At 43.7% G+C, this 24,109-nt stretch overlaps 1 protein-coding gene across 2 annotated transcripts in view; it reads left to right on the plus strand.

The window, feature by feature from the left end:
* Positions 1–24,109, plus strand: part of MMP16 (matrix metallopeptidase 16) — a 274,133-nt gene that overhangs the window by 95,158 nt on the left and 154,866 nt on the right. Inside the window, exons 2-3 of one of the 2 annotated variants that reach the window (XM_084848020.1) lie at positions 22,808–22,952; positions 23,401–23,549. In XM_084848020.1, coding sequence (XP_084704146.1) covers positions 22,824–22,952; positions 23,401–23,549 — 278 coding nt within the window. In that variant the 5' untranslated portion in view covers positions 22,808–22,823. The remainder of the gene's footprint in view (positions 1–22,807; positions 22,953–23,400; positions 23,550–24,109) is intronic. The other variant, XM_084848019.1, reaches the window with a different exon arrangement.

The following is a 24,109-nucleotide window of genomic DNA, read 5'->3' on the forward strand; positions in this document are numbered from 1 at the left end:
GTTGTTGTTGTTGTTATCTGCCCTTTTATTGTTCACTGTTTGGGTATTTTATTAGATTATTTATTAGATGTATAGTGGTATATAAATCTTGTAAATAATATAAATCATTAATATCAACAACAAAGGATGAACCAGGATTATGTTAGGAATGTGTTTTGTCCATTTTGGTGAGAAATCTATTCACCGCTCACACCAATATTCCTGATGAGAGTTGTAGGTTATAACTTTTGTTCTTCCTATCAATTATATTCTATGTACCTTTCCAGCAGTGAAAGATCCATGCCTCTATTCAACCTCCTGCAACTGTCATTGTCTATTTTTTTCTAGCCCTTTTTTGTAGCAGATTTTCTCAAATCCAGATGTGATGTGTGGAACAAACTGCTGCAAACCAGCTCATAGCTAAGTCCCATGAATTTTAATAGTACTACTTTTCACCATATTACACTTCTGTGGCAGATACTTCCAAAGGGCTCAGAGGCATGACATTCAGCCAAATCCACAATCCAATGAAGATGAAGCTTTTGGATTTAAATAGGTTTATTGCCACCAAAATAAATGGAATGGGCATCCCACTCCTGAATATTTGTAGCGGCATATCTAATTGCAGACCAAGCTTTGCCAATATAGTTTATAATTTTGTGCTCATGTAGCACTTTCTGTGCCACATCCACAGCACTTATTTACTAGTTCTGTAAATCTTCAAACTGAGCTGTAGCTGTTAAATCTAGTTACTTTGGCTTCAGTGGTGGTTTGTGGCTTAGGGTAGCACTGGATACATTCATTTTTTATTTACGGTCTGATGTGCTTTGTGCATATAACTAAAGTCTGTCAGCTGCTTTTCCTTGGGGAAAATAAGCACTTTTGGGCGGCGGATTTGGAGTAGAGAAGGTGGTGGTGGGTAGTTAGCCCTCCCCCCTTCCCTTCCCCACTCATTTTCTGCTCAGAATTACCTCCCCAAGCCAATCTCCCTCTATCCCTTTCAGGAGTGGAAGAGGAATTTGGAGGAAAAAAATGACAGGCGAGAAAGGATTAATTTCTCTTCCTTCCCCTGTGCCATTTCTTTCCTCCGAATTGATCGCCCAGAGTCCCTTTTCTTAAGGAGAAGCAGTCACTGGATTTCTGTCACATGGATACATCCTTCAGTTCATGGAGGATAAGGCTACATGCCAGTCACCTGTAAGGAGCATATATGTTGAGTGAATCATCATCATGGTTACAACCATTGTTTACTACAACAATCACAGAGAAAAAAATATAAAGGCAGAATCCAATAGAAATACAATATGATAAGGACAATAAAAACACATCAAAAAGAATAGTTCATAATCAGTAAAAATTTACTTATCTCTCTTCAAAGAGAGTAAAAAATTGGCTTGAAGTTTAGTTGCTATAAGAACAAAGTCCCCCACTGCCCATACAATTGCCTTATTATGAGATATACATAAAAGATCTTCTCCATATCAGATCAAGCATTTTCTCTCATGAGGACAGGATCTAAAAACTTTGTTTGAATGTAGAGAAAATAGGGTAATTAAATGAGGGAAGTCCTCTACCAACCCACTGCCTCATGGGCACAATCTGAAATCATATGGTATTTTGTTAAATGACACTTCTAAAATGGCAGTTAACTACTGTTGCATCCCAAGTTTGGTTAGGGCATTTCTGAGTGTAGGATTGGAGATAAGCTTCAGATAGCTCTCACATTTAAATTACCAGGAAGCTGTCTTGTTACATGCAATAGCACAGAAGTTGGATTGAATGGAAATTCTGTGGACCAGTTCTCCCAAAACCTGTTTACAATGAGTTAAATTCAAATTGGGAAAAATACTCCAAATAAATGGTGTAATGATGGATTGGTGGCCTAGTCTTTGGAGCCAGGTTGCACAATTATATCTTACATAGCTTGTACTCATAAACAAATATTCACAGGTAACAAAAACTATATGGGGATCAATATTGCACAGCTGGCCATCTTGTCTAGTGAGATTAGAATTTACTTACATAATTTTTGTTTTAGTGCTATGGTTCATTGCTATTATTAATTATTTGATGAAATATCATGTTAATGGAAAGAATCAGTTACAGAAGACTATTTGGCTAAATGAAGTGTGATTCATTTGAAATTTTACACAGAATAATAAATAAAGAAATATAGATTATATTGAACATTCCAGTAACTATTCTTAAATAGGAAAAAAATATTCAGGTGCATGTGTAAAGAAATTGTGGAGTCATAAAAAATGCACCGATTTTCCTCATAAAATTTCCTTTGAATGAGTAGTAAGAGAACGAATTTTGTGGATTAGCGGCTGTACAATCCTTAAGATGTCTTCACAGATGGACTGTGTATAGTTATTTTGACAAACATATTTTGGTTTTAATTATTTAGAGCAACATGCAACATTCTGCTGTGAAATGCAATATATTTTGTGGTAATAAATACTCCATGTGTTCCATTTGCAAAAAACATTGTGATGCCTCACATAATATATCATGTGGATAACTATAACATAGGACCATAGTTTTGTAAACTTGGTTCTTTTGCTTTAGGAGACACATTGGCATCATCTGTGATTATAGCACAATGCTGGGTAGGAGTTGATTTATCGGGTTTGTGAGATAATGGCAATATAAATATTCGGTTTCAAAATTAGAAATGAAATGGGATAATTTCAAAGTTCTGCTCAGCTATTTATTTTTTTTAATGTGCAGAGATGCTAACGCATGCTGGCAGAAATCTGTGTTAGCAACAATCAGAAGGTGCATAAGATTCTGCTCAAGGATAAAAGAAGGTGACTGCTGGGACATCCATTAGACAGATTGTTGTTGTTCAGTCGTTCAGTCGTGTCCGACTCTTCGTGACCCCATGGACCATAGCACGCCAGGCCTTCCTGTCCTGCGCTCTCTCCCGGAGCGTGCTCAAGTTCATATTCATTGCATCGGTGATGCTATCTAGCCATCTCATCCTCTGCCGTCCCCTTCTCCTTTTGCCTTCAGTCTTTCCCAGCATCAGGGTCTTTTCCAGGGAGTTTTCTCTTCGCATTAGGTGGCCAAAATATTGGAGCTTCAGCTTCAGTATCTGTCCTTCCAATGAGCACTCAGGGTTGATTTCCTTTAGGATGGACTGATTTGACCTCCTTGCAGTCCAGGGGACTCGTAAGAGTCTTCTCCAGCACCACAGTTCGAAAGCATCAATTCTTCGGCGCTCAGCCTTCCTTATAGTCCAGCTCTCACAGCCATACATTACTACTGGGAAAACCATAGCTTTGATTAGACGGACCTTTGTCAGCAAGGTGATGTCTCTGCTTCTTACTATGCTGTCTAGGTTGGCTATAGCTTTCCTCCCAAGGAGCAAGCGTCTTTTAATTTCATGGCTACAGTCACCGTCTGCGGTGATCTTGGAGCCCAAGAAAGTAAAATCTGTCACTGCTTCCATTTCTTCCCCTTCTATATGCCAGGAAGTGATGGGGCCAGATGCCATGATCTTTGTTTTTTTAATGTTGAGTTTCAAACCAGCTTTTGCACTCTCCTCTTTCACCCTCAACAAGAGGCTCTTGAGATCCTCTTCGCTTTCTGCCATTAGGGTGGTATCGTCTGCATATCGGAGGTTGTTGATAATTCTCCCAGCAATCTTAATTCCGACCTCTGATTCATCCAACCCGGCATTTCTCATGATGTACTCTGCATATAAGTTAAATAAGCAGGGTGACAATATGCAGCCTTGTCGTACTCCTTTCCCAATTTTGAACCAATCGGTTGTTCCATGTCCGGTTCTTACTGTTGCTTCTTGACCCTCGTACAGGTTTCTCAGGAGACAGGTAAGGTGGTCTGGTACTCCCATCACTTTAAGAATTTGCCACAGTTTGTTGTGATCCACACAATCAAAGGCTTTAGCGTAGTCAATGAAGCAGAAATAGACGATTAGACAGATAGCTGGGGGTAAATAAGCAGAATCTGATGGGCAGTCCCTGTTCTACCAAACCAAGTGTGCACTCTCTTGCCACATGAACTGAGAGGTTTGCAGATTTTATGGCTACTTACGCATTGCCAAAAAAAAAGAAGAAATGCATAATCCAAAAAGAGAACAAAAGAGGACACACATTTGCATACAATTTGCATGTGCTAATTTATACAGATAGATATGAATTTAGAAATAATTACTATAATTTAAATAGAAATGCAGTTCATCTCACCATAGTAAGGAAGGCTGTGACCTGTGTGTCTGTTCTGTCTGCTGTCCAGGTGCTGTTGATGGAAGTCCCTGCTCTCCTTTCTTACAGTTCTTTATCTTTAAACTGGACTAGGACAGGACAGCCCTTCAAATAGAGGATGCCTTCAAATAGAGGTTTGTCCTCTGTAAACTAGGACACAGCCACCCTGCCTGAAGGCAAGGGTGTTTTTAGAAAAAGTATGAATTAAGTACCAGTTGTGGGACCAGGAACAGTCTGTCAGCAGTGGAAGAGGCCTAACGGTGATACAAGAACTGAACCCTGTCTTGCTTAGGGATGGTTCTGAGCTTACTTCAGGCCTATAGGGTTTTTTTTTTTTAATAATATATATTATGCTTCTTGTTTCTTTTCTACTTCGAATAATAAACTCTCATATAAAGAAATGGTTTCTGCCTTTGGCAGATACTCAATTTTAAACTTGAGTATTTTTTCCTACAGTAAAGTTGAACATAGTGCCTTTCAAGTTGAGAATCAGGCCTGATGTCAGCATTTGGTAGCCTTGGGCACCTGGCAGAGGCCCATGATCTTGGCAGAGCCCACTGGCGTTGCTGTTCATGTCAGGCCCACAGCTGCAGGCTTACATAGCAGCAAGAAGTGATTTAAATTTCCCACAATGTTGCTGAAATAGTGTTGCCCCAGGGCATCATGGGACATTAAATTGGTCACCCCCCCCATTGATGACCATTTTAATTTCCCACAGTGTCCCAGAGAGATGCTGTGTAGGAAATGAAGATGAATGCCCACTACTCTCACTGCCAGGCACAACTCTGAACAGACTGCAGCCTCTTCAGGCATTACAGCAAAAAGACGGAACTTTGTGCTCCACCATGGCTTGTCTATAACATTTGAAGACTTTGAACATTTCGATGCTTGAAAATATGCACACCAGAGCTGAGACTGCCTGAGGCTGAAAGCCACATGATTTGGGGCAAATAGTGCTGATTCACATATTACTTTTTCTAAGTGTTCAGCCAAGGTTTGTTTTTAAGCATACACCTAAAAATGCAATGTGTGAATGAGACAAAGAGGTGAAGTCCCCTCCCAAACAAATATCTTAGCAAATCAATATGATGGGCAGAAACATATCTTACATCTTTGGCAGCTGTATGCCGAGCAGACAAGTCTCCACAAACCCTCAGTGCTGGCTGGGATTAGCTGTGCATGCAGCTCTACCTGGATGCATGGATTCACGCAAGAAAAGACGGGTTCCATCTGTAGGCAATCCCACCTATTCACTTAGACCTCGTATTGCTAGAAACAATGCAAAGGATACCTGTCATCTTAGATTTAGAGGGGAGCCTAACAATAGGGTCTTTTGTTTGTCTGCGAGGGATATTCACTCATCATGATGGTGAAATATCTACAGAGGCTTGAAGGAAGTGGATGGGTGTCACTTTATTATTTGTTGTTGTTCAGTCGTTCAGTCCTGTCTGACTCTTCGTGACCCCATGGACCATAGCACGCCAGGCCTTCCTGTCCTCCGCTCTCTCCCGGAGTGTGCTCAAGTTCATCACTTTATTATTCGTGGCAGGTAAAATTTAATGTTGACAAGGTAATGTATGCTGGAGGGAATAATTTCAACTTCTCATGCATCACTGTTGGCTTTTAAATTAACTAACCACTCAGTGAAGTGACTTGGACATCATTTTGGACAACTCAGTGAAAACACGCATTTGAAATGTGGTGGTAGGGGTGTGTGTGTGTTGTTTTCTAAAACGAAAGGGAAAATGTTAAGAGCCACATGGAATTAAATAGGAAAAAGTGGGCAAGAGGGTTGATACTGAATACTGAATTTTGATACCATTGTATTTGTATTGATGCCCCCACATTTCACCCCCTATGAACCTCAAGAGAAGAACATGGCTGGAGCGGGGGGAAACAAGATGCTCAAAAGGCACTTAGCTTAAAAGCTGGAGGACTTGTGATGGTTGTTGTCAAAAGTGTAAAACAATTGAAACAGCTGCAACTGTTGACTAAAGGCCATTTTTGGTATTGCATTTGCTGTTATGGGATGCACATAACTCTATTTTGTGAACTGAAACGGCAATGTCCGGAGCCCTGGTCCCCATGGGAAGAGTCCGTGTTGTGTCTGTCTTTCTGTCTGTCTGTCTATATCTATCTATCTATCCTTCTATCTATCTATTTATTTACAATATTTATATACCGCTCCACATCAGAAGATTTCGGAGCGGTGAGCAACATGGTAAAAGAATAAAACAACTGGTTAAAAGAGTTAAAACATTTTTTAAAAAGACAAACCCCAACGAAGTGGAATTTAACAAACTTCATGTAAGGAAGGCGCTTCCTGTCGGAGTATTGCCCCTACATGAAACTGAGGCAATGCAGGTGTGGGTAGGAGCTGCTGCACGGCCTCTTTTTATTGTCCCAGGGCTTCTTTTGTTGCCAAAGTCTGGGAGGGCGGCATGCTGCAGCAGATCCCACACCACAAAAGTACTGGCTGAAGGGACCCTTAGACTCAGGACATTATTCAGCATATGTTCTTCAGTATATTCTAAACCTGAACCTTTTATTTATGGACTGGTATACTTGTTCTTCCTTGAAGCTTCCTTTGCACAGGTTTTACTCATAGTACTTCTGTTACTATGTTGCTTAATACATATATATTAACTCCATCCAGAGCTGGCTCCAGGTTTTGAGCGCTGTTGGGCAAGAGCCCCTCAGTGGACCTCTTCCCTCAGTGCATTTAACTTCTCACCACCATGGTCACCAGCAGCTATTGCTCCTCATCCTCTTTCTCATTGTTGCTGTTACTTGCTTGCTTGGTATGCAGAGAGCCAGTGAGCAAGTAGGCGGTGGCATCTGCAGCTCCTCTTTCTCACCACCATTGTCTGGGTCAAAGTGAGAGGCGGGTGAACAAGTAGGTTGCAGTGGTAAAGAGGAGGAATAGCTCCAAGGAGCTCAGTGGGCCCCTGCTGGGGTGTAGGCCCTAGGCAAGTGCCCAACCATGCCTACCAATGACACTGAGCCTGATTACATCTGCTGGTCAGTACATAGTCAACAGGTTTCTTGTCTTTTGTGTGTTGGCTTGAGAGCTTCATATTCTTTTCCATAGAATCTTTTTCTTCTGAATAGACCTTATCATGATCACTGAATTTAGCCATTTATGAAACACGAAGGTGTAGGGAGGACAAAAGTGATTGGGTTGCATAAGAGTTCAGATAGGTTGAATATCTAAATCATTATTAGTAAGAACAACTTATTCAAGGAAACTGTGGCATATCTTTTTCTGGAAGTTTTTAAGTGCTACTTAAGCATTTGGTTTTTACTGCTAATTCAAGTAACTGCTAGGAACAACCAGGGCATGAACTGAAATCTTTGGCTCCATATGCAGCCATTTGGTGAGCCATCAGAACAGCAGATTAGAGCATCTTCCTGGGCAGTGAAGTATTCTCTGGCTCCAGATTGGCCCCACCTACCCAGGTGGGCTGTTGGGCCCTCCAAAGCAGGAAGGGCTAAAAGGGGCTTCCTGTTTTGCCTGGGACTCTGCCTGAGCAACTCTGTCTGGGATCCATTTCCTGAAGGGCTATGATTTGATTCTCTATGCTCATGCTGTGGTTTCTGGTTTGTGGAGCCATGGGCCACTGGAAGTTCTTAAAAGTAGAGCCAGTAAACATCTCTAAGGGAAAATGCATGTAGGGAAGGCTCTTTTTTAAATGCCTTATATGCATACTAGGATAACCTTTTTAATGTGTTTTTCAAATTGACATAACTATAGTGAATGATTGCTGGTCCACTGTTGAGGTGGTTGAGTAGCTTCTTCTGGCTGGAGCTTTCTTTGTGAGCTAGGACAGTATTCCACACCCTGGGATCCTCTTGAACTGTCACTGCTGGTGAGGGTGCAGAATTGGGTCTTCTCCGTGCTGGTTCCTAGGCTTTGGATCTTAGGCTGGATGCCTGCTGTAAGCCTTTCAGGTGTGTGCCTGAACTTTGCTTTATACATAAAATGTGAAAAAAAATGGTCCCCACTCTGTGGAGGAAAGAAGAAAACCAAAAGAAAACTTTTAAAACTATGATGCATTTTAATCTAAGTTATTGTAAGGAATGAACATAATTTCCTCATTTTTAATGAGCAATATTTTCTAATTATGCTGGCTACATAAGCCCTGATCTTGTGGGAATACAACAACTCTGTCTTGTGATTTGGCAGATACTGAGCACTTTCAGAATGGTTTGTTTGTTTAATCAATTTATGCTTGACTATATCTAAAATGTTGAAGGTGGCCAAAATCCTATAGTAAGGCCCTAATAAAGCAAAGTTAAACTTGCACCAATGGAAAGATTATCATGACACCTTTTAAAGAAGTAGTTGATTTCATTAAATAAGCCTTGTATTTAACAGTTTGCCTGGTCATCATGAGCCCTATTCAGGTGTTCTCTTAGCAGGTATAGCAAATACGTGAAGAGAGAGAGTGCTCCAGCCCTGCACCTCTCCATCATTCCATCTGTAACACCCTACTTGTGGAGGTCAACTGTTTGAAGAGGAGAGCCTCCTGTATCTGTGGACGCTCTCCTTAGGGATGGCGGAGAATTCCGCCAAGGACTCCAATGAGGCCAGATTCTAAAGAATCTGGGCCCCCGGAGTCCATGGCAGAATGGAACTCTTACCTCCATCTCCCCGTAGAATGCTCTTCGGCCGGATCCTCCGGCTCTGGATTGCCAGCGATTTGGCCACCGTGACGTATCACTGGCTAAAGGGGTCTGACTGCAGACGCAAATGACGTCCAGAACACCATTTGCGGCTATAAAGGCCTTAGTTTAAGGTAAATGCAGCCGTCCTGGACGCCATTTGTGTCCATGCTTTTCATTCATGTGATAGGCTACGCAAATATTTGCGTAGCTTATCACATAAAACAAGGACGCAAATGGTGACCTGGACTTCTTCAGGCAATCACCCTCCACAAGTAGAGGGTTATGGATGCAATGAAGTAGAGGGCTGGGGTGGAACACTCCCTCTCATCATGTGTTTGCCCTATTCAGGTACAGAGCACCTGAATAGGTCTACAGTCAACCAGGAATTGAATTGCAAGCTCTCTGGGTGGTTTACAAAAATTAAAAATCATTAAAATACAGCATACATTTACATAAAACAAACAAACAGTATACATGGAGACAACAGATATCTAAAGACAACTTTGAGCTGTCAACCATAACCATAAGACAGATCCAGGACTGATTTAAACTCACCATATGCTGCCAGTTGCCTGAGAAAAGGGATAGGTCTTGAGTGACCTGGCGCTGAAAAGATAGCAATGTTGGCTCCAGGCGGGCCTCATCAGGGAGATCATTCCACAGCTGGGGGGCCACCAGTGAGAAGGCCCCCCAAAGAAGGAAGGTCTCTTCCACCACAACCAGCAGAGAAACACAGGGTGCTGGCGGAGGGAAGATGGATCACTCTGTCCCTCCTCCACCAATCTGCTTGGTAGAAAGCTTTTTCTTTTCTTTTTTTACTCGCCTGCTAAGAGGCTAGTTGGTTATATTTCCTTGCTGGCTGCTGAGGAGGAGTTGGTTTTTCCTCCATTCTGTCAGCATGGAAACACAACATGGAATCTACATGGAAATACCAGTAGCTTGAACTTGGTGGCAGAGCCCATACTTTCTGTGCAGAAGGGCTCAGGCTCAGTCCCTGGTAGGGCTGGGAAAGATTCCAGCTTTGGAGAACCACTGACAGACAGTATAGACAGTATAGACAGAACTAGATGGACCAACGAACTGCCTCTCAGGCTGTTCAGATTAATTTGTTTCTTCCCCCAGTCCTTCAGGGTAAGCTGTTTCCCTGCATACCTTCGTCCGCTGCTGGGCTGAAGCCGCAAATGGTGGCTGCCGTAGTGGCCGCCATTTGCGTCCCTGCGTTGTCGTGATAGGCTACGTATATATTTACGTAGCCTATCACGGCAAAGAGCAGGGACGCAAATGGTGTAGTGGACGGTATTTGTGTCCCTGGTCTTTCCCGTGATAGGCTACATAAGTACATAGCCTATCACGGCTAACGTAGCAAGGAAAATGGTGGCCGCAGACCGGGGCTGCCATTCACACCCGCGGACGGCCGACGAAAGGTAGGTTCCGTCCCGGGGAGATTTCATGGGGTGGCGAGGGGGATTGTTCCGTTCTGCCATGGACCCACTGGAGTCCGTGGCGGAATTCTCCGCCATCCCTATTCTTCTCCCCTCCCTTCAGTGCAGCTTCCTGTGTTCCTAGAAACAGATTAAAATGATCTGGAGAAGCAATGGAAAGCGAGGAGAGCGAGGTGCACATGTGAGCTTGGAGGCTGGACCATGGAGCTTGGCAGCTAGAACATCATTCTAGATTGGGCCTTTGCACTCATGCATGTACCTGCTTCTCTTTGCTTTCCATTTCTCTGCAGGTATACAGGAAAGAAACTGGAGATGCTGGGGGATGCCAGGGGCCAAGGACTCTGTCAGGTGCTGAGCCCCAGTTGGTTACATAAGAACATAAGATAAGTTCAGCATCTAAGTTCCTCCTCTGAGTGCCTCCTCCAAGGGAGGCTCAGAAGGCAGGAATGAGGGAGAGGGCCTTCTCAGTGGTGGCCCCCCATCTGTGGAACAAGCTCCCCGATGAGGTGTGCCTGGTGCCAACATTATTATCTTTTTGATGCCAGGTTAAGACCATTCTCTTTCCCCAGGCTTTTGGCAGCACATGATGAGTTTTTTAATCGGTCCTGGATGTGTGTTTAGTTATGACTGACAGTTCAAAGTTGTTTTTAGTTATATGTTGGTTTTGTATATTGTCTGTGTGCTTTGATGTAAATGGCTTTGAAATTTTATATTGTATTTAATGTTTTAAAATCTGTAAACTGCCCAGAGAGCTTCGGCTGTAGGCCGGTATAGAAATGTAATTAATAATAATAATGATAACGAGGAGGAGGAGGAGGAGGAGAGCCATGCTGGATCAGACCAAGGGTCCATCTAGTCCAGCATTCTGTTCTCAGTGGCCAAACAGCTGTTGACCAGGAACCCACAAGCAGGACCTGAGTGCAACAGTACCCTCCCACCTATGTTCCCCAGCAACTGCTATACATAGGCTCACTGCCTCTGGTCCTGGAGGTAGCACATAGCCATCAAGACTAGTAGCCACAGATAGCCATTTCCTCCAGGAATTTGTCCTTTTAAAACCATCCTAATTGGTGGTCATCACTACATCCTGTGTTAGCGAATTCCATAATTCCACTGTGCACTGTGTGAAGAAGTACTTCCTTTTATCTGTCCTGAATATCCCACCAATCAGCTTCATAGGATGACCCTGGGTTCTAGTACTTTGAGAGAGGGAGAAAAATGTCTCCTTGTCCACATTCTCCACACCATGCATAATTTTGTGGACCTCTTTCATGTCTCCCCTTATCCTCCTTTTCAAGCTAAACAATCCCAGCTGCTGTAACCTTCTCTCATAGGGGAGATGCTCCCGCCCCTTGATAATCTTAATTGCCCTTTTCTGCACTTTTTCCAGCTCTACAATATTCTTTTTTAGGTGTGGTGTGACCAGAACTGTACACAGTATTCCAAGTGCGATTGCACCATAGACTTGTATAAAGGCAGTATGATATTGGCAGTTTTATTCTCCTTTTCTAATTATGCCTAACATGGAGTTTGCCTTTTTTACAGCAGCTGCACTCTGGATTGACATCTTCATTGAGCTGTCCACCACAACCCCAAGATCTCTTTCCTGTTTGGTCACTGCTAGCTCAGATCCCATCAGGCTATACTTGAAGTTGGAATTTTTGCCCCAACGTGCATCACTTTACGCTTGCTTACATTGAACTGCATTTGCCATTTAGATAGGGACGGCGGAGAATTCCGCCACGGATTTCAGTGAGGCTGAATGCACTGGCATTCGGCCCCCCGAAACCCATGGCAGAACGGCCTCCCACCCCCCGCCACTCCACAGAAACCCCCCGGGATGAAACTTACCTGGGGTGGATGCGGCTCCTGCGGTGGCTCCGGTGGCGGCTGGTCTCTCAGCCAGCTGCTGTGGCCACAAATGGCGGCCATTGTAGCGGCCGCCATTTGCGTCATTCCAGGCTGCCGTGATAGGCTACGTAAGTATTTACGTAGCCTATCACGGCAAAGAGCAGGGGTGCAAACGGTAGCCGCTACGCCATTTGCGTCCCTGTTCTTTGCCGTGATAGGCTACGTAAATACTTACGTAGCCTATCACGGTAAAGGTAGCCACGCAAATGGCATAGCGGCCACCGTTTGTGTGGCTGCTTTCACCGTGATAGGCTACGTAAATACTTACGTATCCTATGACGGCAAAGAGCAGGGGCACAAACAGTGTAGCAGCCACCGATTGCGTCCCTGCTCTTTGCCGTGATAGGCTACGTAAATACTTATGTAGCCTATCACAGCAGCCTGGAAGGACACAAATGGTGGCTGCTACGACAGCCGCCGTTTGCAGCCACAGTAGCCCAGCCGTGGCCGAAACTCCAGCTGCGGCTTGCCCCGGCCGGTGGCTCCGCGGACCTGCTGTGGAGTGGAGCTGGCCATGGAGGATTCCAGGGGGAGGGATGGAATGCCTCCCCTCCACCGTGGATGCCCCAGTGCTGAACCAGGCAAGTGTTTCGTACATCCCTACATTTAGATGACCATTCTCCCAGTTTGGAGAGATACTTTTGGAGCTCTTCACAATCCTTTTTTGTTTTAACTACCCTAAATAATTTGGTGTCATTGGCAAACTTGGCCACTTCACTGCTCACTCCTAATTCCAGATCATTTATGAACAGGTTGAAAAGCATTGGTCCTAATAGAGACCCCTGTGGGACCCCTCTGTTAACTTCCCTCCAATTTGCCATGTATTCCTACTCTCTGCTTTCTGTTCTTTAACCAGTTACTGATCCATAAGAGGACCTGTCCTCTTATTCCATAACTGCTAAGTTTGCTCAGGAGTCTTTGGTGAAGGACTTTGTCAAAAGTCCAAGTAAACAATGTCTGCTTACTGACACTCTCAAAGAATTCTAAAAAGTTAGTGAGGCAGGACTTACCTTTGAGGAAGCCATGTTGATTCTTTTTCAGCAGGGCTTGGCCTTCTATATGCTTACTAATTTTATTTTTAATAATGCCTTCATCTAATTTACACAGAACAGATGTTAAGCTAACCGGCCTGTAATTTCCCAGATCCCCCCAGATCCTTTTTTTAAAATTGGTGTTACATTGGCCATCTTCCAGTCCTGTGGTATAGAGGCTGATCTTTGGGACATATTGCATATTTTGGTTAGAAGATCAGCAATTTTATATTTGAGTTCTTTGAGAACTCTAGGATGGATACTAGTGATTTATTTGCTTTCAGTTTATAAATACGTCATACATAAAGGAATGTGGCATAGGAGGTGGATGTAACAATATGAAAGGAGTACTGGATTTGGCCTGAGTGGGTTGTGCTTCCTGGGAGGGACCAGGAAGTGGTTAGGGCAACACCCACTGCTTCTGGCCTGAGGAGAGAGAGGCCACTGCCTGAGAGAGCTCAGTGAAAAGGCTTCATTTGTTTGTTTGGAAGGCTGAGTCTGTGGGGTACAGTACACTGACTTTGAAACAATGGACACTAATTCATGTAATTAGGGTTTATAGGTCAAAACTATTAGCATACTTTATAGATATCAAAGAGCTGAAAAGGGAAGAATGGAATGCTGAACTCTACAATGCATTTTCAAAGCTCAAACAGTTAGTTGTAGTAATATAATCTGACCTTTTTATGACACTGAACACTGAATTAAAAAGAGCTTTGTAGTATCACGTAGGCTGAAGGACTCTTCCTTTTGAGAAAAGAAGTGGACATTATTGCTTCACACCAAATTGGGCGTAAGCGCAGATATTCTGGACTGGTGATGTTTTTGCAAACGCTTGAAGGATTTTTAGTGGGTTTTTTAATGAATGAATAAAACCCTTCATTAGTTCTGTTTACCAAAATGGATGGATCAGAACTTAGACATAGCAGACTTACGTGTTAGGGGGAGTGGTGATATGATTAGTTTTTGAAAAGGTGTGAAAGGGAAGGGAGAGGCAATAATCTTCCATTGCATAAAGGCTACCTCTGTTCCATTCACTTACTTTGGCACCCATTTCTGTTTCCATTGAAGTTGGTGGGCACTGAGCCATAGGCACCAATGAAAGTGTGTGCGAGAGAGAGAGTTTTCTTCATGCTGCAAAATTTCAAAAATGGCTTTTGTAGATATGATAATATAATATGCTATCTTTATTTTTAAATTAGTTTTAAACATTTTTCAAATGATTATTTCAAATGGAACCGTAAACTTTTGAAAGAGTGTACTTGTTTCCAAACTTGTCTTTTTGAGGCTGCCACCCTGTGCCAATATCACTTATTGGGGAGTAATATAAGCAGGGTCAGATCATGGCTGTGATAAGGCCCTGGATTAGCAGTCTGTAGTTTGCCCCCTATTCTGCCCCAATTCTGAACTCACACATGTGGTATTTTCAGGCATGCACAGAGTCAACAAAAATGATGTTATGTACAGCAACAATGTGGGTGCAGGAGTATATATCATAATGGAACATCCTCTTCAGTGCTTCCCTGGAAGCAAAATATTCTAAAGCCCCCTTACACATTAATCACGTGAGCACCCCACCTTCAATGTCAGTCACCTTACCCAGCTTTGCTCCTGACGTCCACACATTGAGCCTGGATGGATGTGTGAGCTTTCCCAGTGCGACCGTTCATGCTTGACATGTGTTCATTGGGGGGCAGAACTGGGAAAGCCATGCAGTGTCAGGTGGGGCAAGCAGTGGGGCCCATGGCTCTTTGGACTAGTGGTGGCCCCTTGACATGATTAACACTTGACGAAGGCTTAACATGTCCTCAAATGGTATGTTTTGGTCCAACAAGTTTCCTCTCTTGGACCCCAGTTTTTAATCTCAATGGCACTGCACACCAAGTTAGGAAGTTTCATTCAAATGCATATCAGGAGGTGGCCAAATATTTTATAAACCAAAATGACAGGTTGTTCTATCATCATCATCATCATCATCTGTTTATTTAAAAGCATATGGAATGCTAGCCCACTCATATCTGGGCAGTGGACTCTGGGCTCTGAGTCGAAAGTCTAGATGCTCTGTCTCTCTCTCCTCTCTGTCTCTCTGTCATGCTTTTTGTGCACATGACCAGTAAATGCAGACTAGGGAGAGCCCATGACAACACCTGGCAGAAATGAAATACTGTGCTGTAGAAACTGATTGATGCGTACATTACATTTTTGGAGGCAGGCCGAGCACACTCATGGACCCCTAAAGATAGTGAGCCCTAGGCTGCAGCCCAGTTGCCTTGTGCCTTAATCTGGCCTTATATGCAAGCATTATCGGTGGTGTAGTGGAGACAGGGCTGCCAGGGATGCAGCATTGACACTTTTTGATGAGCAGGGATGCTGACATCATCTCTCTCCCCCTGCCCCATCCTTAGAACTCCCTGTTCCCTCTGAGCTTAGCCGCACTCCTCAAAGCAGCTGGGGGTGGGGGGATGAATTTCCCCACCAATATATTCTTCCATGTTATAATGCAAAGTATTTTGGGGTGGCTTGGTCTTGAATGGGTAATTAGGACCGATTACATAGACCTGCTCTGGATGGAGCTGAAAATGGCTAGAACTCTTCTGTTGATATGGATCAGCATGGCTGCCTGCACTTTTGGACTCTCCTTGGGGGTGTGGCTATGGGCCCTGTCATGATGAATGTCTGCACTTCAAAATTTACCACTACACCACTGAGTATCATTGCACTCTGCGGGATTAGGTTCCAAACTACATACTAGTATTGGAGTTAGAGATATTCCAAACAAAAATGCATACAATTAGACTGTGACAGAGTAAAGCTGATAGATGAAAGATAACCTATAAAGAGCGATGCAACAGAGCATAAAAAAAGGTTTGTGTTTTTATAGCAAATTTTAGGGCAGTAGTTTAAATTTGCAGATGCAGACTTGAAGCACTGGAAACAGTAAGCCTAGAGTGATTTTATGAAATAGATTGGAAAACCAAATGTCAAGTTCAGTTTAAATAATTGTTTCCCCAAAGGAACTTTGCAGTTTGACCTTTTGATTTCATTTCTGTGGACTGCCCCTTCACAAGTCTTTCCAAACTAACACACCACCATCTGTTAGTGCATTTTGTATTTACCATGCAAATGTGTTTAGACTGTTTTTAATAACAAAATGGGAGAAGCTGCTTCGGCTAATAGGTTGTTAATGTGATGTGTGTGTGTTTTCTACATGGCATAATATGACTTCATAGGCTGACCAAAGAGCCAAGTAATTCAAACTTATTTTTCTATCAGCCTTCATATCAGCTATTTACTAAAAGTAGTTCCTATGTTTATTCTACTTCTGCAAATAATGGTGAAATCTGTATAAGAATTGCACAACTAATTTCAGAGTGTTGAATGTTGACTATTCCAGGGTTGTTGTTTTTTTTTGGGGGGGGGGTTGTTTGAAAATATTTCAGAAGATAATCCCATGTATTTTTTAAAAAATGATTCTTGTGTCTACAACACTTAGTGGGGTATCAGCATGGCTGTTTCTGTTCTATGTTGAAGAAATCCTAGGTTGTTGTTCCCAACAGGATTCATTTTCTGTTAAAAGGAAATATTGTTGGTTTTTTTAATCAATTTTTTTTGAGAGTTTCAACTAAACCAACAAAAATATAACAAAACCAAAACATACCCTAAAGTCGTCAGTCTCAAATATTACAACGTTCTAGGGAGGGGAAAAAAAGGAAATATCATTGAGGAAAAGGGGTTTAGTTCCTTGCGTGGTTTCTTTCTTAATCGAGAGTCAGTCAACATTTTTGTGTGGGATGTGAAAGAGATTAGGCAAAAAATAATAAATGGATTATTGAACAGCTGTCCTAGTGGCCTCATGTTCAAACCAGTGCTTCCTGTTAAAGCTGCAACTTAATGACATACTTGTGGGACAGCCATAGGAAGATTTCAAGGCGTAAGATGGCTAGAGAGCAAGTGGTGGAAGAGAAGACTTGCTGTGAATCTGATTGACCACTAGTCAGAGTATTATGTATTGTATTTTTTATCTTCTCCTCAGCCAAAAAAGGCTCCCGGAGCGGCTTACAATCAATGAACAAAGAAGACAGTCCCTGCCCGCAGGCTCACAATCGAAAAGTTCATTATCAAGCCTGCTTACTTGCTACGTTCAGGCAATCATATCATAGCTTAATAAGAAGAAATATGAATGAACCTTGTCCTTGCAAATACAGCCTCTTCCCTTTTCAGTACGCCACAATTAATGTATTTAGTCAAACATAGTTTCCTGTTTTTTTGATCCAGGGAACTATGGTTATCAGTTGTTGTTGTTTTTTGCGGGGGGGGGGAGATCTTAAACCAATTTCAAATTGTGGTTTAAGATCCTGGCTTGTTGTTCTGAACTTGATAATCATAGTCTACCAGTTTTAAACAAATCAGGAAACTAAGGTTAACTAAAAACTTCGTAGGGCTTAGCACAGAATGCCAAGAAGGGAAGAGGAAAGGGGCATCACAAAAACATTGTGCATGGGGAAAAGGCTCGTGCATATCTCAGCTTATTATATGGAGTTATGATTGTCTGAAAGTGGACAGTGGATGTGATGTTGGCAAAGAAGCCATTCTTTTCTGTGACACCATTGTGCCCTCACAGTGCCACCCAGCAGAGATTTCCAGATTATTTTCAGGGCTGGGCCATGGTCAGTGGTCTGGAGAGAGTCAGGATCTGAGAACAGAGAGTCAGGACCAAAGAGCAATCAGGATCTGAGGCCAAACCAGAAAGCAGTACTAGAGAACAAGCCAAGAGTCTAGTCCAAGAGCTGGACCAGAAATCCAAGACATGCCAGACATAGGAAGACATTGGAGAACCTAGTTCTAGATCCATTTCAGTTGGGATTGAAGCATGGTTTTCACACTGAGACGGCTCTGTTCGCTCATGCAGACATGATGGAGGTACTATGAGTAGGTGGATCATCTGCTCAAGGAAGTGGCATACATCCTATGCTAGAAGATGGGAGTTCCATTCCTCTGAAGGGACATATTCATAGCTTGCGGGTATTCCTGGATCCACTAGAAGTGCGTATTGTTTCTGTGGCATGAAGTGCCATTTACCAGCTTAAGTTGGCATACCAGCTGTGATTCTATCTGGGCAGAGATGGCCTGGCCTCAGTTATCCATGCTCTGGTAACCTCCAGGTTAGACTACTGAAATGTATTCTGCAAAGAGCTGCCATTGAAGATGGTTCAGAAACTGCAGTCAGTCCAGAATGTGGCTGCTAGATTACTAAGTGGGGCATGGTGTTTTGATCATATTAAGCCTGTGCTGTGCCAACTGCACTGCCTCCCAGACTGTTTCTGGGTGCAGAATTTAGAGTGCAGGTTTTGAGCTTTAAAGCCCTTCATGGATTAGGACCAGCAAAGAGAAAACTCTCTGGAAAAGACCCTGATGCTGGGAAAGACTGAAGGCAAAAGGAGAAGGGGACGGCAGAGGATGAGATGGCTAGATAGCATCACGGATGCAATGAATATGAACTTGAGCACGCTCCGGGAGAGAGCGCAGGACAGGAAGGCCTGGCGTGCTATGGTCCATGGGGTCACGAAGAGTCGGACACGACTGAACGACTGAACAACAACAACAACAACCAGCCTGTCTCCATATGTACCTCCATAATCATATATTAAAGTCTTCCATGAAGATGTGGCTGCCCCTGCCATCTCAAGTGTGGTGGGCGCCTACCAAAGAGAGGGCCTTCTGATAGTGGTGCCCCAGCCGCACAACAGCCTCCCCAGAAAGATTTGCCTGGCACCTACCTTATTCACTTTTCTGTGTCAGCCAAGAACCTTAAAAAAAATTATCCTGAGTGTTTTAGATGCTATTTTAGTCCCACATAATGTTTTATCTTTGTTTTTCATTTTGTGAGTTTGGGCTTATTAAGTTTTTGTATTTACATTTACATTGTATTTAAGTGTATTATTCCTTTTGAAGACTACCCTGGGCATTTCAGAATATAACTGAAGGACATCATATATATATATATATATATATATATATATATATATATATATATAAAGTTTGAATTAGACCAATAGCAACTCGGTCTCTAGGACAGAGCATGATAATAGTATTTTTCTTTCCAGACTCTGAGATCAGCTGTTTCTGAACCAGATTCAATCTGGAGTGGAATCTGGTTTCTGCTAACTCCCAGGCAATGAGGGATGTGTGGGTAATTTTAATATGCAACCCAAAAACTGATTCATGTATTCCGAAGGAGGATATAAACTGCTGGAAAAACATGGGAAATTAGTAATTTCCCTTCCTCTGCAATGAATTGCTTTAGTGAAAGCTAGGCAAGCTTTATCTGAACCACCATGACTCTGGCCACGTTCAGATGTCACTTTAAGCCATGGTGACTTAATAAGCTATCCACAGTAGCTTTTTTTTTTTTTTTTACATAGTCCATGATGCCCCATGACACGACTGGGCTAATTGTCAGGGTGGAAACTGAGCCAATAGAGCCCCAGAGCAATTCTGATTCTGAGGAGGAACAGCAATCTGTGGGAGAGGAGCTCGCTCATCTCTCACAAGCACAGCAGCTGGCTGAGATTCCTCCTGCCAGCATTCCTGGGATAGATAGTGACCCTGGCAGTGAGAGAGCGCTGGAGGTAGGGATGGCGGAGAATTTCTCCACGAATCTCCGGGAGGCCGAATGCCAACGCATTCGGCCCCCCGAAATTGGTGGTGAAATTCTCCGCTGGCCCCCTGCCCCCCCCCCGGGATGGGACTTACCTCGTGCGAATGTCCCTTTCGGCGGCGGGTCCCGGCGGCGGTTCGGCGGCATTTTGGCAGGGGCGGCGGCGGCGGCGGCCGGTCTACTGACTGGCTGCCGCCGCCGCCGTTGCAAAATAAAAAAGGAAAGTAAAACACACACACACACACACCCGTGATAGGCTACGTAACGATTTACATAGCCTATCACGGCTGACTTTGGAAATCTAGCCGTCATAGGCTACGTAAATCATTACGTAGCCTATCACGGGTGTGTGTTGTTGTTTTTTTACTTTACTTTTTTTTTCGCGGCCGGTTAGATGGGGTGCTTCTCCCCGGCCTGAATTTCGGTGGCGAGGGATGGGGCGCCTCCCCCTCGGCCTGAATTTCAGCTGGGCGAGGTGGGCCGCCTCCCCCCCCTCGCCTGAACTTCGGGGGGAGAACCGAGGCGCCTCCCCCCCACCGCGAAGCAAGCTGCGGGACCAGGTAAGTCCCTTTCGTTTATCCCTAGTTGGAGGGGGGCTTGTTGGATGCTCGGCGTAGATGCAGGGAGCGACGACTGATGGAGGGCGCAGAAAGGAGGCTCGTTTGGTGCTCAAACAACGGTCGCATCCCGAGGACCCAAGGGAAAGAGGGAGGATCTCTCCATAGCCCATACGTTCAGGGTCTTCCCGTGGTTCTCCTTCAAACGGGGACCAACTGCCTTACCTGGAGCTTAGGCTATTCCACTATCTTTCCCCAGTGCTGTTCCTTGCTTTGTCGCTAGTGATTAGTATCTGAAAGAGTCATAAAGTAATAAAGGAATAAAGTCTCGGAAACAATCCTTGTTGTCTGTGTCCTGAGTAGGCTATTGGTGGGGACTGAAAGAGGCAGCTAGGACGCTCCTGACACTAATAAGCTACTGTGCATAGTTTATTAAGCTTCTATGCCTAATCTGACCCTTCTCCTCGCCCGTTGTCCCACTGCAGTCCTCCCACCCGAGCAGTGGCAGTGTTTCATCCATTCATTACATCGCAGCAGGGGCTACAAGGAGTAAAATTCCAGTGTGCACCAAAAAGAGGGTGGCAGCTATAACACCTTGGAAGTTTGCAGGATCAGGACCAGACTTCACACATAGACTGTCATAGTCAGAAGGTACTCAATGCACCATCAGAACTCTCAGTTGTGCATTTCCCCCCATAGCTATTGCTGGCATAGATGACTTAAAGTGTTCTCAATATCTGACACACAGGTTTTTAACTATTCTCAATACTGCTGAAGTGCTATAGTGCTAAAATCTCAATATTACTAAAGCGCTACAACATGAAAACCTCAATATTACTAAATCACTATAGCACTAAAATGCAATTGTGGATTTCCCCCCATAGCCATTGCTGTCATAGATGCCTTTTGGTGTTCTCAATTGCATGTCCCCCCACCCAAATAGTCAGTGCTGAAATAGATGATTTAAGGTGTTTCCATTCTGTAGAAAACACCTGTGAGGAGCAGAGCAGCAGTGATCTGAATTGCTTTTGCCGCACAACTCTATAGGTGACCAAAAGAACCCAGGGTGCTTGGCAGATGACACAATAATCCACAGTGGATTAAATAACCCCTACTGTAGACCGTGGGTTATCAGAGTGGGTTATTTTGGCCAAATAAACCATTGTGGGTTAAAATAATTCCTGACAGACATCACGATAAGCCATCGTGGCTTATTTAACCCATTGTGGGTTATCATGACATCCGGACCCAGTTTCTCAGTCCATGCGTCTTATCTCTGTGTATGCCCTTTCATAAGGAGATAGCTGTTGGGGCTGTGGGCCAGATAGCTTGAGAGCCAGGGATCTACACATTTGCTTACCATGGTAAGCATCACTCTCCCCTCTGATGAATGTAATGAACACCAGCCCTGCTCTCTAAGTCTGAAGCGGAACATAGGGCAGGGGATTGTCCCTGCAGTCTCACTGTACTTCTGTGACTCGGGGGCGCAATGAGACTGTGGGGACTATGTTAACTTCCTCAGCTCCATGCTCTGGAGGAGGAGAGAGGCACATCCATGTCACACTATGCTTTGAAGGTGCTCTTATACCTCTGAAGGCAAGTGTTTTACATATGTGCTCCAGCTCCTCCTCCTCCTGAGCTTGGAACTAGGAAAGGAAGGAATTTTCCCTTCCCACACACAGCACATCACAGTCACTCTAAGTGCTCAAAGTGACTTCAAAGATGAGATTCTGTTGCTCCTCCATTGAAAGGTTCCAACCAGAAGTCCCAACAAGCATAATCTTTGACAGTGGATCCTAGGGATATCAGAGAATTCCGCCACAGATCTTGGTGAGGCCGAATGCCAGTGCATTCGGCCCCCCAAAATCCATGGCAGAACGAAGCCCCCGCCCCCCCCATGAAAGGCACATGAAACGGAGCACTAACCTGCTGCCGTCTGCGCTGACTTGCGAATGACTTGTGCCATTTGACTTGCGCCATTTGCGGCCCTGCGGAGGCTGCGATAGGCTACGTAAGTATTTTCGTAGCCTATCATGGCAAGCTAAAAAAACCCAAACAGCATACGCAAATGGCAGCTATGGCAGCTGCCATTTGCGTTCCCTTTTTTTCGCTGTTTTAGCCTACGTAAATATTTACGTAAGCTATTACGGTGAAAAAAAGGGGAATGCAAATAGAGTAGTTGGCACCATTTGCGTTCCTTTTTTCCCCTGCCATAATAGCTTACGTAAATATTTACGTAGGCTAAAACAGCGAAAAAAAGGGAATGCAAATGGCGGCCACCATAGCCACTGCCATTTGTGTACGTGTTTTGTTTTGTTTTTGCCTGCAGGTTGCCCAGAGGCCGGATGTCCGGCTGCGGGCGGCCCTGGCCGGCGGCTCTGCGGAATCTCCGCAGAGCGGATCCGGCCAGGTTAGGATTTCGGAGGGAGGTGCAGAGCGCCTCCCCCCCCACCGCGAATCACCCCGTCAAAAAGGTAAGTGACTTTCGTACATCCCTAGTGGATCCTAAAGCGGCCACTGGACCAAGAATACTGGGTGTTGATGTCAGGACAGTTTGCTTGAGTTGCAAAACATTCTTAAAAATCAAACAAACAGGCTTTATACAAACAGGTGGTACTGCCTTCTAACTGACGCTTCTGGGCAGCCCCCATTCTTATCAATAAGGCTTGCAGAAGAGCATCTCTTTTATGCTGGCCATCTATAAATGCAGTGTGCCATCTAAGCATGTGCACCCCACTCGAATAACTGCAGCATAAGCACTTAATTGCATTCTTAATTCTCCTTGATTTCAACAGGATTTAAGCAAACTTAATTTATTCTGAATTGCACCTCTTATGTTTGAATTAAAAGCTTAATTAAATGACTACTTGGCAATCATAGATTGTAAATCCTTTCTAATACAAATTCTCCTTGTCATTTTAGGTGTGGTTGCAAAAGTACGGCTATCTTCCACCAACTGACCCCAGAATGTCGGTGCTGCGCACTGCAGAGACAATGAAATCTGCGATAGCTGCTATGCAGCAGTTCTATGGCATTAATATGACAGGAAAAGTGGACAGGAATACAGTCGAGTAAGTAAATGTTACAGGACCACTCTTGCCTTTTTAAACTCCTAGTTTATTTATTTATTAAATTTCTTAATCGCCCATCTGGCCGGTCACCCGGCCACTCTGGGCGATGTACAATAATACAATCAGTTTAAAAACAATAAAATTACACATTAAAACATCATCTTCTAAAATTTCCCTAGCCCACCCCAAATGTGTAAGTGTAGGAAATTTGTGGTATAGCAGTCACTAGCTACCTAAATATCTCAGCAGCTCTAAATGTTCTGCCAGTCTAAATATGAGCTAGAATATTTTTTCTTTTTAATCATCTACCAGGAAGTAAAGGAACCCAAGAACTGTATAGCACTTGAGTCCATTTCTTAAGAAGAGAGAAAGGAAAGATAGAGGAAAAAAAAGTTTTAAGACGTCCATATAACCCCACCCCACCCTACCCCAAACATGTTTGTCTTGAAATGGATGTAAAATCAAAATTGGCAGAGAACAAAAGAAAGACTGGAAATGAAGATACTGGTCATGTGAAAAAGTCCTTCTTGTACATTTGAGATAGGTAAAATTTTTGCTAC

This window comes from Heloderma suspectum, chromosome 4 (genome assembly GCF_057233095.1).
Source record: "Heloderma suspectum isolate Gila_16-S chromosome 4, 16-S_ref, whole genome shotgun sequence".
NCBI classification, from domain to species: Eukaryota; Metazoa; Chordata; class Lepidosauria; order Squamata; family Helodermatidae; genus Heloderma; species Heloderma suspectum.